Here is a 16,846-nt window from a genome sequence, read left to right on the forward strand (position 1 = left end):
CCGCTTCCGCCCTTCCCGCCACCGCCCTCCAGCTGCGACGTCACCGCCGTCGTCATCATCGTCATCATCGGCGGCGGCGCGGGCGGCGCGAGGGCCGCCGGGAAGGGCGCGCGGAGGCGGTGGCGGCGGCGGCGCTCCCCCGACGGCTGTCCCAGGCCCGGGAGGACGGACCCCCCCCTCGCCCCCTCCCACCCTCTCCGCCCCGGGCGGCGGCGGAGGAGGCGGCGGGGAGCGGCGCGGCAGCGCAAGGAGCAGGTGAGTGCGGCGGGGCGGCCGCGGGCGCGGAGGGTGGGGCGGGCCGGGCCTCCGCGTTCCCTTCCCCCGGCCCAGGCCCGTGGCCGCCGGGCCTCGGGCGCGCTCGGCCTGCGGAGCGCTGCGGCGGGGGAGGGGCCCGCGGCCTCCGCGTTCCCTTCCCCCGGCCCAGGCCCGTGGCCGCCGGGCCTCGGGCGCGCTCGGCCTGCGGAGCGCTGCGGCGGGGAAGGGCCGCGCTGTCGCCCGGCTCGGTGCGCGGCCGGGGGCGCACGGGGGCTCCCCGAGGAGGGGTGGGGTGAAGGCCCCAGGCGCCATCCCGCCGTGTGCCCGGGGCGCCGGTCCGTCAGGCGGTGGTCGTGCTGGAGTCTGCTTCCCGTATAGTCGGATGTTCCCTGATCGTGGGTTTTTTTGGTTGGATTTTGGTTTTGTTTGGGTTTTTTTTTTCTTCCACTTCTGTAGTGCTCTTCTCCCACTTTCTGGCAGTAAAATAGTTTCCGCTCTGTGTGCTCAAGAGGGACTACTAATTTCGCTTGTATAAATTCACGCATCACCATTCCTTCAGGTAGCGCCTGGAGCTGACTCCCATCCCTTCCAGAGCTTGTAGCCGGGCACGTTGGGTTAGTGTGTTATGGTTGGTCTACTTAGGGCCTCGCCTTTGGCTTCTCGATGGGTTCTCACTCCACCGTTGATTTCTTGTCAACCTTCTGCAGGAGTGCTTGAAGGTCAGCTGTCTGGCTCTCAGTGAGTTAGCAGCCAGCGCTTTGAGGGATCTTGGGCTGGTGAGGAAACACTCACTGCTCCTCTGTGCAGACGGGAGTGGACAGACAGCCAATGCACCTGGAAATTAAAGACGTGTGGCTTTATGTGGCTGTGCCCGAGATTATGCACCCTGCTTCTCAGCAGGTATGCTGAGAGTGACGCTGATGTGCTCATCCAGCTCACAGTTGGAGGTAATGTGGCAGAGTAAACTTGGACCTGTCCACACCAGTCTTCACAGACTGTCCTTTAGTCTGGGAAATACTTCTTTGAGTATGAAGACTTTGTTAGACAAGGCATGGAATACTCTGTATTTCCTCATGTGGTACTGGGGCCTGATGTTTTTATTCACCTGTGGAAAGCCAACCATGATTTTATACTTGTGCAAACATAATTAGCAGTTGCTTATTGCTACTAATGGAGAATATCGTATATGAAATTAGAGGGGTAGGTTCAAGTTACTGTGGTGATGGGTTACCAGCAAGGAGTTTTTCAATTTGGATTAATTTCTAGTTGTGTGTCAAACAGGCTTCTCTGCGTGAGTATTTGACTGCTCTTTTGGAAAGTTCATTATGAATGCAGTTTACTATTTTTAGTAATATTTTTAGGTAGTAAACCCATGGAGCTTCTTCAAATATCGCTATTTTATTAGCGATGTGATATGGAAATGTTAACATTGTAATAGGACTCGAAATATTTTCAGGTAAAAGCTCTTAATTTTAAAAAGTGTAGGGAACCATTCAAAAAGCTGTTACTCAGTTTTCAACACGTATTTAGTTTATCTAGGAGTGTTAATTATGAGTTTGTATCTGAAGATCTGTAGGACTTTGAAATAATTTCACTTGTTATTTGAAATGGCATATTATTTATCTCTTCACAGGTAGGATTTTCTGAAGTGACGTTGTGTGTAGCTTGTGTGTGGTGTGGTGTGCATGCGCAGACATTGACATGCTTATGAGTGATGTCTTGGACTTCCTAAAGAGATTTTTTTTAATCTCCCTAAATGTTTTCTTGTTTTTCAACTTTGCTTTTGTTCTGTTACATCTCAGTTTTAAGTTTTCCAGTAGAATCCTTCAGGATTCATTTTTTCAGGTGACTGAATTAGGTTTTTCTGACAGAAAACCAGGCATTTCAGATATCTCTTGATTATGACTTATGTAGTATCACATTGATTTTGAAGAAAAATGTTAAGCATGCTTGACACCAAAATGGAAGAATATTGGTAAAAAAAACCCCAGGATTTCAGTGAATGCTGTCAGTCATATCATCCCTCATGGATTCCAGTTCATTGGTCAGTGCTCAACAGTGCACTCACTTCTCTCAAGTCTGTCACATTTTAGATGATTCATGTAAATAACACTGTAATATGTTCTCCTTCAAATGCTAGTGTAATTAATGTCATTAACAGATTGTCTCTCACCCTGGGAAAGTTACTTCCTTTGAAGAATAGCATAGATGCATCCATGAATTAATTATACTAGTGTTATGGTATTTCTAATTTATTTTAAAGGTTGTCATGGATCTTATTAATGCATGGAAAAGTGATAATTTGCAGTTGAAATTTTAGGTATAAAATTTATTTTAGGAAGATAAAAGTTTTACTTTGCTTAGTTTCAGAAACTTCATTCTGTTTCAGAAGTAGCAGAAAGTTCAGTGCCCCTAAGCAGAGTCAGCAGTGCAATGTCATGTACCTGAAATAGAGAAGTGCATAATATTCTGCTTAGAAATTATTTAATTTTTTTTAAATCCTGTTAGTAATTATTTGAAATGTTGAGAGTGCTTAGGGCTCAGTCCACACTGGTACTCACAGCTGTCTAATCCCCCATTAGTGTTTGATAAGGAGATGGTAATTCAGAGGCACAGACATCTGATGGAAAGTCACTGCATTGGCCATCAGCATGGGATTGATAGCAGGGCTGTGATCATCAGTGGTAAAACAGCAGAAGGTGAAAATGCTTCCGAAGAGGAATCCTTATGGGATGTTCCATTTAAATTGCTTTTGGTTGCCCATTAATGTGCAGTCTGAGAAATTTGGAAATTAAACATGTAATTTTTTCCCCTTACAATACTTGTTTATGAGCAAGGAACCTTCTCAGAAACAAAAAACCTGTCATTATCCATCTGAGATTTTCAATACTGTTTTAATAGTCTCTATTTTTCCAACTAACGTAGTCCTCAAAGAATGAAAATGGGACTGGCTGCATTTGCAAACACAGTCTCTGAAATGCATTGTTTGACAGAGTGAAATTCCTCAGTTTGCCTCATGTGTCTGGACTCTAATCCTGCAGCCTTTGATAACATCTGTATTCACTGAGCAGTGGAATTGCAGTTCTTGTTACATGAGCGAGGCCCTCATGTGATAATATGTGCATACAGAAATAATATGCTTTGCACTCATAGCATGCCGGGTTTGTTTCTTTAGAGCAATCTGTCATGAAATATCTCTTCTGTTAATAAAGGATCTGTTGTTAATGGCAAACTGCTAGATATGGGCCAGTCTATGAGGTTGGCATTGACAGATTGCTACCTGAAATAGCACAGGTTTTTGTTTCTCATTTTAAGTTGTTTGGGTTTTTTTAAATAGGGGGTTTTACAAACCTTAGAAGATTTAGAGTTGAATGGTATTCTTCTTAATTTCTGTCTGCAACAATACAGGGGAAAAAAGGCGGTTGGAATTAAATTATCTGTTCAGTTAGGACGATGTTGCCTCTTCATCCTCTCCATGTTTGTAACTATCCTTTTAAGCTAGTCATCATCATAACTTCCTATACAAGTTAATTCCAAAAAGGTACTACATGCTGGGTAAAAATTAACATTTAAAATGAAAGTTTTGCCTCTGTTTCTTTGAAAATAAAAGTACATTGGAATTGAGGCAAAATGAATGTGATTTTTCTGTATGCTGCTACGATGTCAGTGTGTATTTGTGTATTAGACTCATCTGTCCTTCATGTGTTGAGCCCTCTCCCTATGCCATTGCCAGTGTCATTTATCTAACTCTTTTTATTTCAGATATGGCTCTTTTAACTGTAAATATTTAATCCAAATTAGGCATTTGTTATATGATTGCCTTATTAAAAATGCTTTTGCATGTGTCAGTTGATTTTTATATCTTCTCTTGAAAGACTGTGACTCTGTTAAACTGTAGAAATTTAGTAGCTTTTTTCTGAAATTCTGTGAGAATCCTGAAATGGAAGGGTGCTCAGCTAGATGAGATGTGGTATTGTTTTGCTTTCTAACTTTAATGGTTTATCCTGTCAGACTTTTTAACTATTGCTGCACATTGAGCTGTCCACAATGACTCCTGATTATTTTTCTCAGAAGACTGGACTAATTTGGTCTCATCAAATATTTAGACAAAATCATTTCTCCTTGTGTGCATTGCATTATATTTATTTGCATTTCATCTGCTGTTGTATTACTCAACTCTCTAATTCAATTAGATCTTTCTGGAAATATCTGTTCTCCACAGTTCTTACTAACCCAAATAATTTCATACTACTGGAAATTCTAATGTTTGACTGTCTGCTTCCACTAATTGATGTTAACCATTGTTTTTAATGTTTGGTATACACCGTATGGTTAACTTCTACCCTCCCTGAACATCTTGGTTAATGTCTTGATTATCTGAACCTTTTTTATGAGATAAAATTCTTCAGATAATCAGAGACTTGGAGTAGGAGTCAGTAGAGCAGAGTCTACTGAGAAATCTCAAATACACAGTGTAAACTTTCTTCTGTTGTTTATAAAAGCACTCAAGTGCTTCACAAGAGCTTCAACACAGCATTTTGTTTGTAGAAAATGCACAGGTGTCAGACTCCTAGGGAAATCTTGTCATGGAAATAACTGTAGGGTTCAGATAATGAAGTGTCCACGTTTTTACATGATAATATTTTGTTTCTCTGAAATGTAACCTTACCATATGGATACTGTGGGAACATATTGCTGATCAGATGGGGAAAATGTGTATTAAATTGTATTAAATGTGTATTAAATGTGTATTCCACCTCTCTGGTGGAAGCTAGTTTAGATGTGTATTATTCTGGCCTTATGGTTGAACTTTGTCATTTGTAACCTGTTTGTGTATGAGATAGTTTGTGTGTGTGTGTGTGTGTTCTAAATGTGGTGATGTGTGCTGTGCTTAGGAGCAGAAGGGTAGGAGATTAGTGTTTGGCTAATCATAATCTGCTGATCAATGAGGGTGATGGTACATTGCAGTACAACAAAGAGGTGTGGTTTTGAGCTGTATATAAATTGCTGAGCACCTGGCAGATGTTCCCAAATTGATTTTTTGTTTTCATCAAGTAGAATGTAAAGAATGGAGATTAGTTTTTGAGGCCCATTTTGCCCTTTTTGTACAATCTGTCTGTAGTGCTAAAAATAGATGCTCCTTTTTTTTCTTTAAATATGGTTTGGGTTTTTTTTCACTATAACTCCTTCCTTTCTCAGGTAAGATAAATGGTGACTTCTTGTTTATCAAAGTTATGCTGTATTTCCCTTCAAATCTGTTTTTCTTAATGAGAAGGAGCTACTTTTTGAGCAGATTAAAAAGTGCATCATCATTAAGTTGTGGTTTTTTTTCCTAAACTCGTGTAATTCCAAATAGTTGTAGAAATCAAACTGATAACAAACACAGGCTGTGGATGATAGCAAGATGGCTTTCAGTAGGTTGTCATACACAAAAAGGGGGAAAAATATAAAGCTCTCATTTTTTTAAAATTTGTTTCACAACTGGGAGGTGTTTATGGTGGTTGAAACTGGTTTCTGAGAGGTTGGTGAAAAAACATTAAAGGTTCTATTCACTTTAAGTCACTTGAGTTCATGCACCAAAAAAACACGATGAAAGAAAGAAAGCATCTGTCCTGTGTGGTGTATGCTGCCTAAATGAATAACATGTCATATGATCTTTCCCAAGGGGAAGCTGAAGAATCCAAAGCAGATCATGAAATGAAATGAAAAATTATCATTACTGGTGTTCAGCTGACTAGTTCAAGTCAGAAGCATTCCGTGTTATTAGATACATTTCACTCACTTCTTTTTCTTTCTTCATCACCTCTGCAGCAATTCTTGCAATGTATTTCATACTATTTTATTCATGTGAGTTCAGTGTCAATAGCCCCAAACTGAAGGATTTTACAGTTTTGCTTTTTTTTTTGGTTGAAGTAGTACAAAATGTCAAAAATTAGAAGGAAGGTCACAGTGGAAAATACCAAGACCATATCCGATAGCACATCCCGAAGACCCAGTGTGTTTGAAAGGCTTGGACCCAGCACTGGAAGTACTGCAGAGGTGAGTTGTAAAAATGTTCTTCTTTTCCTCCCCATCCCAGCATCTTCTTTTCCAGGATTTATATGGTGGGAAAAGAGTAGCTCACAAGCACCAAGTGCTCAGATGTTACTGAGGTTAAGTAAAGGTGAAAATAACTCCTTAACGCATGGGTGTTCAACATGCTAATACTAGAATTTTCAAATACCGTGTGTTGTGCCAGCTTCTGGATGGAGCAGTAGTAGTGTGCATATTAATAATATTTCCACCAACCTAAATTTTTCTCTGCCAGACCTGATGATCTTTGTTGATTTTTTTTTTTAATCAATTATATTACTGGTGGACAGAAATTACAGATAAATGGGACTTATTGTGGAGTCATTTGTTTGTTCTGCCACACTCACACCAATGGAATTTCCAGAAAGGAGTGTGAAATTCACCCAGTAATGTCTGTCTCTTAGACACAGTGCCGTAACTGGCTGAAGACTGGCAACTGCCTCTATGGGAACACATGTAGATTCGTACATGGCCCTTCACCACGAGGTAAAGGCTATAGCAGCAGTTATAGAAGGTAAATCAAGACCTCACTTTGAATTCTTCACGTGCTGTAGGAAAATAGCTTTTGCAACTCTGTCTTTTGTTTTGTTGGTTTTTTTTAAGTCAGATGCTGTGGTGTGCTTAATTGTGTGTTATATCAATAACCAATTGCCTTATGAAGCTGCTTAAAACAATTATTTTGGCAATGTGCAGGATTTTTGTGTGTATACAGCTTTAAAAAATGAATAGTCGATTGGATGCAGATTAACTATATTTTACTTGAAATGGGAAGTTCAAGTACCTTAGTACATTTTGTTTGGCATAGTGTCACTGCAGCTTTCTGATATACTTTTCTGTCCTGTACTAAAATGCTGGTTTGCAATTACAGCAGTGCTCACACTCACAGCCCTTCTGCCTTTGCAATGTTGCGTGATAAATGTCTATTGTTTCTCTTATGTTGTGAGAAAACACTTTTCTTCAAAACATGGCTTTGTCACTTTATCTGTCAGATATTGAAAAATGTCCTGTATTGTAGGGAGAGATCAAAAAAGTTACCTGATTTTTCAAAAGAGAATATTTTTTATTATGTGTTTCTTTGTATGTTTCTAAAATTTAATTTTTTTTTTCAACTGTCGCTTGTGTGGCATAACATTTAACTTAACTGAAACCAAGTATGGCAGTAAGCTTGTAGTGTTCTTTCTATAAATGACAGAAAGATGTTATGGTTTTAGCATAGTATCTCTTTCTGTGAAGGCTTCACAATTTACGAACAGCTGTCCTTCATAATGCCAATATTACCTATAGATTGTGGATGGGCACACTGAAGCATCCAAGAGTAAGGCAACAAAAGGAAAGTTGGCATGAGGTTAGAGTTCTGTGTTTGATTCTTTTTCCTATTCATATAGCTTGCTCTTAGGATGATTTTGACTTTGCTTGTTTGATCTTCTATTGCTTCTGAGGTGGTAGCAGCTGGGATACAAAATACACAATACTGAGTTTAATGTTGCTTTTGGTGTGTAAAAATATTTTACTCTGTTCTGTGCTGAATGTTCTAAATGAATAGAGTGATTTTCTGTGAGGGATTAAATTCTAAAACTGCTAAAATGTCACTTTCTCCTTGCTCTCAGTGTTTGGAACACTCAGTGCATAGTTCTGCTTGGTCATTTGAAGAAAAGTGACATTTATTTTAATGATTAAAGCTGTGTTTCTGCTTCACTGTCACCACTGACATTTAAGAAAAATGTTGATTTCCTTCTTCTTATTGCTAACTTTTTTACTAGGACTATATGAAAAGTCAAAGGACAAGCCTTCCTGCTTATTTGCTTGGCACATTCAGCATTTAATAAAGGCGTTCTTAAAAGTAAAAAGGCGGAGGAATCCCACCACCCCCACACAGTCCCCAAAACAGACAAATGAAAGAGCTCTGCCTGTCTTGAAAATTTTCCACTAATAGCTCTTGGCGAGGCGTAGGAAAAGGTGGTACATAATATATACATAATAAAATGGTGGCATTTTCATGCCATTTAACATTAGAGAGATTTTCACAAATGTTATCCAGGCATTTCAAATGCAATTTTATTGGCTTCAGGCAAGCCAAACTAATGCTGTTTCTGCATCAGTTCAGTTAAAGCAATATTCTTGTTCAAGTGTCTGGGATAGCAAAATGGCAGCATGTCTGCATGTGTTCAGTCACGCCTGCCAGGGAGGTCTCATCTGCTTTGCAAGGAGTTGGGTAGGACGAAGCATGTCTTGCTGCCTTTGTTTCTTCATACCTTCTGCCTCAAGTTCCATACCTGCCTGCAGTCAATCCTGTTGTTAATGGTTGTTAATACCTCCCATATTTCAAAACATCAGCAGACAGTAGGAAAACTTGATTCTGAAGTATGATAAAGATTGTTCCATTTTAGCACTAATGCTGCGTCTCACAGCATGAATTTTAATCTTGCTATAAAAATAAAACCTAATGTGTTTTTATATGAAGCTTAACTGATGATAGTATTGAGAATTCAGTATTAGACCTGCCAGTCTTCCCAATATCAGAATTAAGGAGAAGCTAACTAAGAGCTGTGTGTAAACATGCCATCCCATGAGTAATTTTGCTCTTTATGCACTTGTAGATTGTTGGTTAGTTGTTTGGCAGCTTCCAGGCTGGCTCCTTCATGTAATTGTTGTGATCTGTGCCATTGCTGGGCCCTTTTCTTAGTCTGACTGATCCTCTTTATTTGGGATGATCACACTGCATTTAAAAACCAAACCAGGCCAGCAGTCATACTAGGAAAGAATGTATGGATTTTGAAAGTTTCAGATATGGGAAACTGGAAAACAGGGCAGTGTTTCTTGAGCAGTTACAATGTGTACATAATATACAAATACTGGTCATCTGCCTCTATGCACACGTGTGCTCTCACACAGGCACACAGAGATATCCTCAGGTAGGTGTGTTGCAAGGTGTGCCTGTTGCTGGATAGTTGTTCCTGACACTGTAAGAAGTACAGGAGCAAATGAAGTCACTGTTATGAATGTGCATTTCCTAAATGCTGTTGAACATTGTGAACTGAATTGTTGCAGGAGGTAATGTTGTTTAAAATCATTTAACTGCCTTAGAATTTGAAATGAGGAAAATCTTCATTTTAGGCTTTATTTAAAAGATGGGCCCAGTTCAAAATATTAAAAAGAAATTACATAATGCCTTTTGTGTAAAAGGTTCTGGCAGTTGCAGTCTAGCTACATCATGTGAAGCTGCAGAGGTAATTTGTCGTGATGTGTTGAAGTTCAGTAGTGAGCATGACCTGGAATAACCAAAGATCCCTTTTGGAGTGGGCTGGGGAAAAGGTGTGTAGAATTGAAGCTGTGGTACACATAAAAGAAAAATCAGCTAGTAGAACAGCTTGTTTTTCTGCACATTCAGCCAGAGCATCTGAAAACAGTCATGGCTTCCTGAATAATTATTTCTTATAAATTGGCTAATTGTCAGTCTTATTTTATTAGAGTTTCTGGAGGGTTATGATGTCTTTGGGGAAGGAGAGATAGGGTGATTACCACGACTTTGCTTTGGTGTTCTCCTAAAGCTGAAAAAAGCTGACCCAGTCATAGCAAAACCAAACAAAAAATTGTCCAGCAAACCTGAGCCCTGAACGTGTACCTTTTAAATTTCTGTGGGTTTTTTTCATAGCTTTTATAATATTTAAGTACATTTGAATAATGCTTTAGCGTAATACCTTTTTTTTCAGCTTGGGAGGGAACAAAAAATTTATTGATTGAGGGCAAAATGGTTTGGATACTTTGTTTTTTACTCCAGCATGTAACTTAAAAAAAAAAAAGTATTAGAATGTCAGATGTCACTCTGTAAGGGACATGAGCTGCACTCAGTGCATGTTCTCTTGCTTTCTCCTTCAGCTAATGGGATTTTTTTCCTGAAGGTATTCCTCTCAGGGAACAACATTACAAATACATTATTGATGATCTTTCTGCCTTTTAGCTTAATTTTCAGTTTCACTAATCCAAATCCTTTGTATTTGTTGCTTAAATGTTATTAAAAATTAATATTTTTAATAATATACCTAGTGTTGAATTGCACTTCAGTGCTGAAAGACAGTTTATTTGTTGAGATAGCTGATGGTTGGAATGCTTCAGAGAGTGTTAGTAATGCAAAGAATTACCTTTTTAATATGGCGGGAGGGGAAAAATACCTTGAATTATAACCTTTACTAAATCCAGACACTTTAAAGATCATATAGTCACGCATGCAAAGAAGATAACTTATTTATATTTGTATGCTGGCTATTATTTGATCCTTAGTGGTGAAAAAAGCAGAGCTTTACTCTTCTGTATGTTTCCTCTGATCTAGATTAACCTGTACTTACAATTTCATGGAGAATTAAATGCATTAAAAATTGGGAGCAGTCACTGATCTTTGTCTGTGTAGGTCCTCATACATTTAACTCTGTGATGCAGTTTAAAGAAGTAAGGTGCAGATGAGGACATGGAAAAAAAAGACTTTTTCAAATATGTGCAGATTGAAAATGAAATGGTATTAGATTACATTTTTGTATGCATTGACAGTGAAAGCTTACCCTTTATGTATAATGTGACAGGAAGAGTGGGAGAAGTTATTTTCTCAATGGAAACTTACTCAGTCTGAAAAAAAAAAGAAACTCAAATTTCGTTATTCATATATTACATATAAGTTTTCTAATCAAAAGACAGCATTAGTTTCTTTTTGTGATTCTTTAGTATGAACTGATAGGCACAGATGTAGTACTTGCATACAACCATTTCACAGAAGACTCTATTATAATTACAGCTAACAGCCATCACAGAAGTACTAAACTCAGTATCAAGACCAGTGTATATGAAGAGAAAATTTGTTTTCTTCAACTGAAAAGTCATCTGCAACGGTTGCTGCATTCCCTTAGCTTAGGAATTTGTTTGAATCATAGAATCACAGAATGGTTTGGGTTGGAAGGGACCTTAAAGATCATCTGGTTCCAACCACCCCCTGCCATGGGCAGGGACACCTTCCACTCCACCAGGTTGTTCAGAGCCCCGTCCACTGCCAGAGAACATCTGGAACACTGCCAGAGATGGGCCATCCACAATTTTTCTGGGCAACCTATGCCAGTGCCTCACCAATGCAATGGTTGTTCTCTTGTAACACATAAGGGGTGAATGAACTCATGAATCCACACTAAGAGGTGACAGAATTATAGTAGTGTAGGATGTTCCTCCTCCCACATCACAGTAATGTCTTTCACAGAAACTATATCGTAAAGGTGCATGACTAGCAGCGTTCATCCAGTATTTTGTAATTAAATAATAAAATGAGTGCAAGATGGAAAATGGAAGAGGCCTCCATGAGTTAATTTCTGGTTCATGGTCTTGCAGCAGTGTTTTCCTGTGTAGCAGCCTCACCTAGACCATGGGAGGATGGTGCTTAGTTTATCTCTGTTTGCAGACTTCATCCACATTTGGAGTTGTGCTTCTTTGTGACTGTCATTGCTAGTCTAAAGTAGTTTGATTCTGCATTAATTGCAATTTTACATGTATATATGTAATATATATAGAGAGACACTTATATTTATGTAATATATATAAAAGTTGTTGCGGCTTAGGAAAAGGCTAAATCTTCAAATATTTGGTAGGAGTGATTGTGAAACATCTGCATGATGGTCAGAAAAAGGTTATTTATTCTGGATGGGAAGCTGATCTAGAGTAGTAACTGAGTAATGCCACATACACATACAAATAATTTTTCTTCTTAGAGTCAAGTCTTTCTTGACTTTCTGAAAGGATTGGGGTTTTTATAATGCTTAAGCCCTTTAGAATGGAATATTTTCTTACTCATCCACCTTGCCTCTGGGTGGGAGGTTTAGATTTTTCTGGATATACTAATAAAATAATAATTAAAAGACAGATGATATTCCTTTTAAAATAGTCCCATAGAACTGGTTATATTATGTTTCTGTATTATACAGGTCACCAGAAAGACCCACTGGAGATCTTCGGGAAAGAATGAAGAACAAACGTCAAGATGTTGAGGCAGAGCCACAGAAACGAAGTACAGAGGAATCATCCTCTCCTGTTAGGGTAAGAGTGGAGTTTGCAGAACTCCAGAATCCCTCAGTAACAATTGGGCAGTATGTCATAGAAACATTATCGTTGTGACTTGTAATATTGAAAATGTTTTAAGGAACTGATCATTCTGTACATAGCATATCACATTTTTTGTTATGAAGTGTCTTAACCATTGTACTGTTTTGCAATTTTGTAGTGCTTTCTGGTGTCTTGGTTCCCAAAGATTTTATAAACCCCACAGACTTAAAATGTGTTACAAATACTGATAAACAGGTATTTAATAACAGTGCAGACTCTTTAATTATTACCAAGAAAGTGTACTAACCATTGTTTCAGTCGTCCACTATTTTTCCCCCAACGTCCAAGTGCATCCCGACTTAAGTTGTTCACTGCAAATTTGCTTTTGATGAAACCATGCAGTTACGATTGTGCTGGTTCATTTTGCCTTCCTTCTCACATACTCATCAGGCACTCCAGCTGCTTAATTAATGGATTTTGCAAAAAATTCATTATTGTTCTTATTTTGTAAACATCTTTCTGCAACCCTGTGGCCCTCAAATATCAAAATTTAATTATTTTTAAATTGTGTTATCTGTTTCTGATGTTACAAACAAGTAGGGATAGAGTTCATAGTGTGACCCTGTACCTATGTAGCAGTAGCACCACTGGTGTTCCTGCACCATGTTTAAGACCATCTTTATATGAATATTTTTAAAAGGTTTTATTTGTAAAAAATCAGTTTTGCTTCTGCAGGTATTGACAATGTTCTATCATTTCCTCTTGGTCTGTTCCTACTTGTTGTGTAAAATAAATCTTTTACGTCAGCTGTAAATAAATCAGCAGCAGCTGCTATCATTAAATTGAACAGAATGGCTTACCTTCCAATCATGTTTTCAGTTGCTGTTAATTTTTGTAAACTCTCAATCTTTTTACTGAAATGTGTTTCTTTTATTTTCTAATAGTTTGAATAAACTGTTCAGTTATTGAGTACATGGTTGGTGGGAAAATTTTTTTTTCCAACCGTCATTAATAATTTGCTGTAACTTCTGGTGCAACTCTAATTTTGATGTAATTCTTACTTTTGATTAGTTAACCTTGCTTTTTATAGTGTTCTCTTAATGGAATAATAAAATACTTCTAAACAACTAAAACCCAAGTGAAAGTGAACTGGAAGCAAGAATCTAAAGGAATTGGAGAATTAGTGTTAACATAATAAAGAATTATTTATAGATTAAGCACACAACAGAGTAAAAAATGCTCTGCTTCAATCTCATAAAATGGAAGATTGAGGAAACAGCTGAACTTTTGTTTTAGTTCCATGGAGGCAACTCTCAAAATACAGGATATCAAAGAAAATATTCTGGAGCAAATAGATGAAGAGGGACAGTCGTCAAGAGTTGCTTTGCAAAGAACCAGGATATCTAAAAGGACAGAAGACTCAAGTGACTGAACTGCTAAGGAAAATATTGCTCCATTGGTAGAGCTGCTGTTATGGTGGGGATCTAATATGTTGTGTTTCCATATTTTATTAAAGCTTTTGGGTTATCAGCAGAGCTCGATAAGAAAACTTTGAAGTAATGAAAGTTAGCTTGTTCCATAAGAAGTTCAATAATTTTGGTTAAAAATAAAAAAAAAAGAGACCAGTCCAAAACATTGCTGCAGACAAAATCTGTGCTTCACCAGACTACTAGACTGAAACTTCAATGGAGAGTAGTGATTAAGAGAGAACTGCCTGACATAGGTCAAACCTGTTTTGAAACAAGACTTCTGAGGCATATGTATAGATAGTCAAAGAATAGAAGGTATAGTATTTTAGGTCTAGAAGTCAGCTAAGGGGAAAATTTTAGATGAATTTGAAATTGAATTACACAGAATGCTATTGTAATTCATTTAAAGAACTAGAAAGAATGTAGAAAAAAGTTGGACATCCCAAATGTCAAACTTTGCAGAAGATTTGAAAACAGTACTTGGGATTACTGAATCTGCAGTCTGAGGAATGCTATGTGGGTTGGGAAGGATAGTTTTCGGCAGTACAATGGCAGATGAAACTTGGTGTTGGCAAATGCAAGGTAATGCACAACGAAGAAAGTATTTAAAACAAAAAATGAATGAGTTCTTAAAAAGCAACTGAAACCACACAGTAGAAAAATAAGTTATTGTGGACAGCTCAATGAAACCATGTGTTCCAAGGGAAGTCACAGTTGTAGAAGCAAACATTCAGGTATATAAAAATGGAATAGAAAATGATTGATAATATGCTGTAGAAATTCATGGTCCAGTTTCATTTTGAAATGCTCTTTGGTTGTCATCACCTGTATGCAAGAAAATACAGTCAAAGGTCTTCTTGAAGTGGGCAAAGACGTGAGAAATAAACTGGAGGGAAGAAAGGACATGGGACGAATGCATATAATGTATGTTTGAGAGAATGTGAGTTAGATGCGTCATATTCATACTTTATCCCAGTAGAAAGAGTGGCAAATTTGAAAATAACAAGGGGAAATGCTATTTATGTTATATATAACAATTCTGCCTGCTTGCCAGAAGATAGACGCACAAAGCTGAATAGGTTCTGCAAGAAGCTAAGACAGTATAACTAGTATAAAATCTTTTCAGAAGAGATTTTTTTATTCTTTGGAGACATAACTAGTACAATCTGTATGTATTTAGGAAGAAACTTCCTATACTGGCAGTTTATAGACTATATCCCTTTTTATTTCTTCATGCTTTGTAATACTATTTGCAGTGACTCTATGCTGTGTTATGTGGACACCTACATTAAACTCAGTTGTTTTTATGTTTCTTGGATTTGTGTTTGGAATTACTTCAGCACTGTATGTTAATGTATGAATCATTATACAAATAATTAGGTGAGGTTCCTGCTGTTATTGTATTCAGTTGGAAGATTTTATTTTAAATTTTTTACCGTATTATGAGAAGACAGTTACATTGGTGTGTATGAAGCCTTACCTAAGGTGTTAACGTGGAAGGTGTGTGTGATTTGGGAGAAACAGTGGGAGGAGCTTAAAGTACATTTAGGAAGGTTTTTGTAAGGAATGTGTATCTCTTGTTTTATATCTGTGGATTTTGTCACTGTAGCTTTTATTTCCACTGGAAATAGGACTCAGCATTGTCTTCCATCTCTGAAATGGGAACAAATACCTCTTAATATCAGGGGAACTTCAGATTCATTTACTTACATGTTTCTGTAGCGTGGTAGTAGTTTACACTACAAAGATGTTATACCTAGAGCAAAGTAGAACTGTGCTTGCCGAAAAGGTTGTAGCTGTAATATGCATAGTTTACTGTAGGTTTAAAGGAATCCGTGCTTTGGAATAAGTTTGTTTTGCTGCTGCATGTATATGTGCAACCTGATAAGGTTGAAACCGAGATTTCTGCGATGCAAGAATTGTAGGTTGTATCAGTCTTCTATTCTTTCCATCGGTGTTGGCAAAGTAACACATCTTGGCTAGAAGCATGTTTTACAGATTGGATGAGTCCTTTTGTGCTTGGCCAGGCTTTTCTGGCAGTAGTGGGAAATTTATTCAAGTAGACGTCAAGTCTTGTGCTGTAGAGTGCTGATCACATGGGACATCGAACTTCAGCTTGAATAGACATGAAATTAAAATCTCAGAGAAGTCAGCCATAATGTCATGGGTTTTCCCTTTCTCATGTGGCATCTCTCTTAAACATCAACATAAAACTGTAAACATCTACCCAACACCTGCTATGTTTAGCTGTTAGCATATACCTAAAACAGCATAGACAAAGTCTACTAAATCATCTCCTCTTAAGACAAGCTATAATGTTTTTTAGTAAATAAATATATAATTATGTAGATGTAATGCTTCTCATCTAGTAAATGGCATTTTTTCAGTCTGCAGAGAAGTTGTTAACAAGAGTGAATATACAGCATCTTCAGGTACCAGTGGCAGTCAGGCTATTGGCCTTTAGGAACTTAACGTTATTCGTGGCTTGTTAAGGGAGAGACAAAAAAGGTCTGTGAGGATATGAAGGAAATATTTAATTCCCATAGTATGAGGGAATCAAATGTGTTACGAGTGTAACAAGTAAAATAAAAGGAATGTGTTGAAGATTTTTCAGTGAGAAAAATTAGGTATGTGTTCTAAACCATCATAAATTAAATTCTTGATTAACATGCCCCAGGAAAAATATACTCAGTTTCTAAAGTGGTTTTTGTTTTTCACGGTGCAGTGTTGTCAAGATCTTGTTTCTTGACAACTAAACAACATTAGTGTAAAATACCATGCTTTCCCTATATTCAGTATTTCAGTTTGATAGCTGTTTTTGTTCTCAGTTCTTCTGTAGAAATATGATTGTGCCACTACTGAATCTTTCCACTGAAAGGAGAAAATACAGGCTTTTGCAAGCTGCTTGTATTGGCTTGTAAGTCTGAGGAGGTAGGCATGATACATGCAGGTTGTGTAGTATTTTTAACATGGGTTAT

At 38.1% G+C, this 16,846-nt stretch overlaps 1 protein-coding gene across 4 annotated transcripts in view; it reads left to right on the forward strand.

Annotated features, from left to right (window-relative positions):
- The first annotated feature begins 150 nt into the window (after nt 1-150).
- Nucleotides 151-16,846, forward strand: part of ZC3H13 (zinc finger CCCH-type containing 13) — a 44,139-nt gene continuing 27,443 nt past the window's right edge. For 2 of the 4 annotated variants that reach the window (XM_041466888.1, XM_041466890.1), the window contains exons 1-4: nt 151-255; nt 6,169-6,294; nt 6,732-6,841; nt 12,282-12,393. In XM_041466888.1, coding sequence (XP_041322822.1) covers nt 6,178-6,294; nt 6,732-6,841; nt 12,282-12,393 — 339 coding nt within the window. In that variant the 5' untranslated portion in view covers nt 151-255; nt 6,169-6,177. Of the gene's footprint in view, nt 256-6,168; nt 6,295-6,731; nt 6,842-7,652; nt 7,673-12,281; nt 12,394-16,846 lie in introns of those variants that run through there. The other 2 variants (XM_041466889.1, XM_041466891.1) reach the window with 2 other exon arrangements.

Source organism: Pyrgilauda ruficollis, unplaced genomic scaffold (genome assembly GCF_017590135.1).
Source record: "Pyrgilauda ruficollis isolate IOZ18807 unplaced genomic scaffold, ASM1759013v1 scaffold20, whole genome shotgun sequence".
NCBI classification, from domain to species: domain Eukaryota; kingdom Metazoa; phylum Chordata; class Aves; order Passeriformes; family Passeridae; genus Pyrgilauda; species Pyrgilauda ruficollis.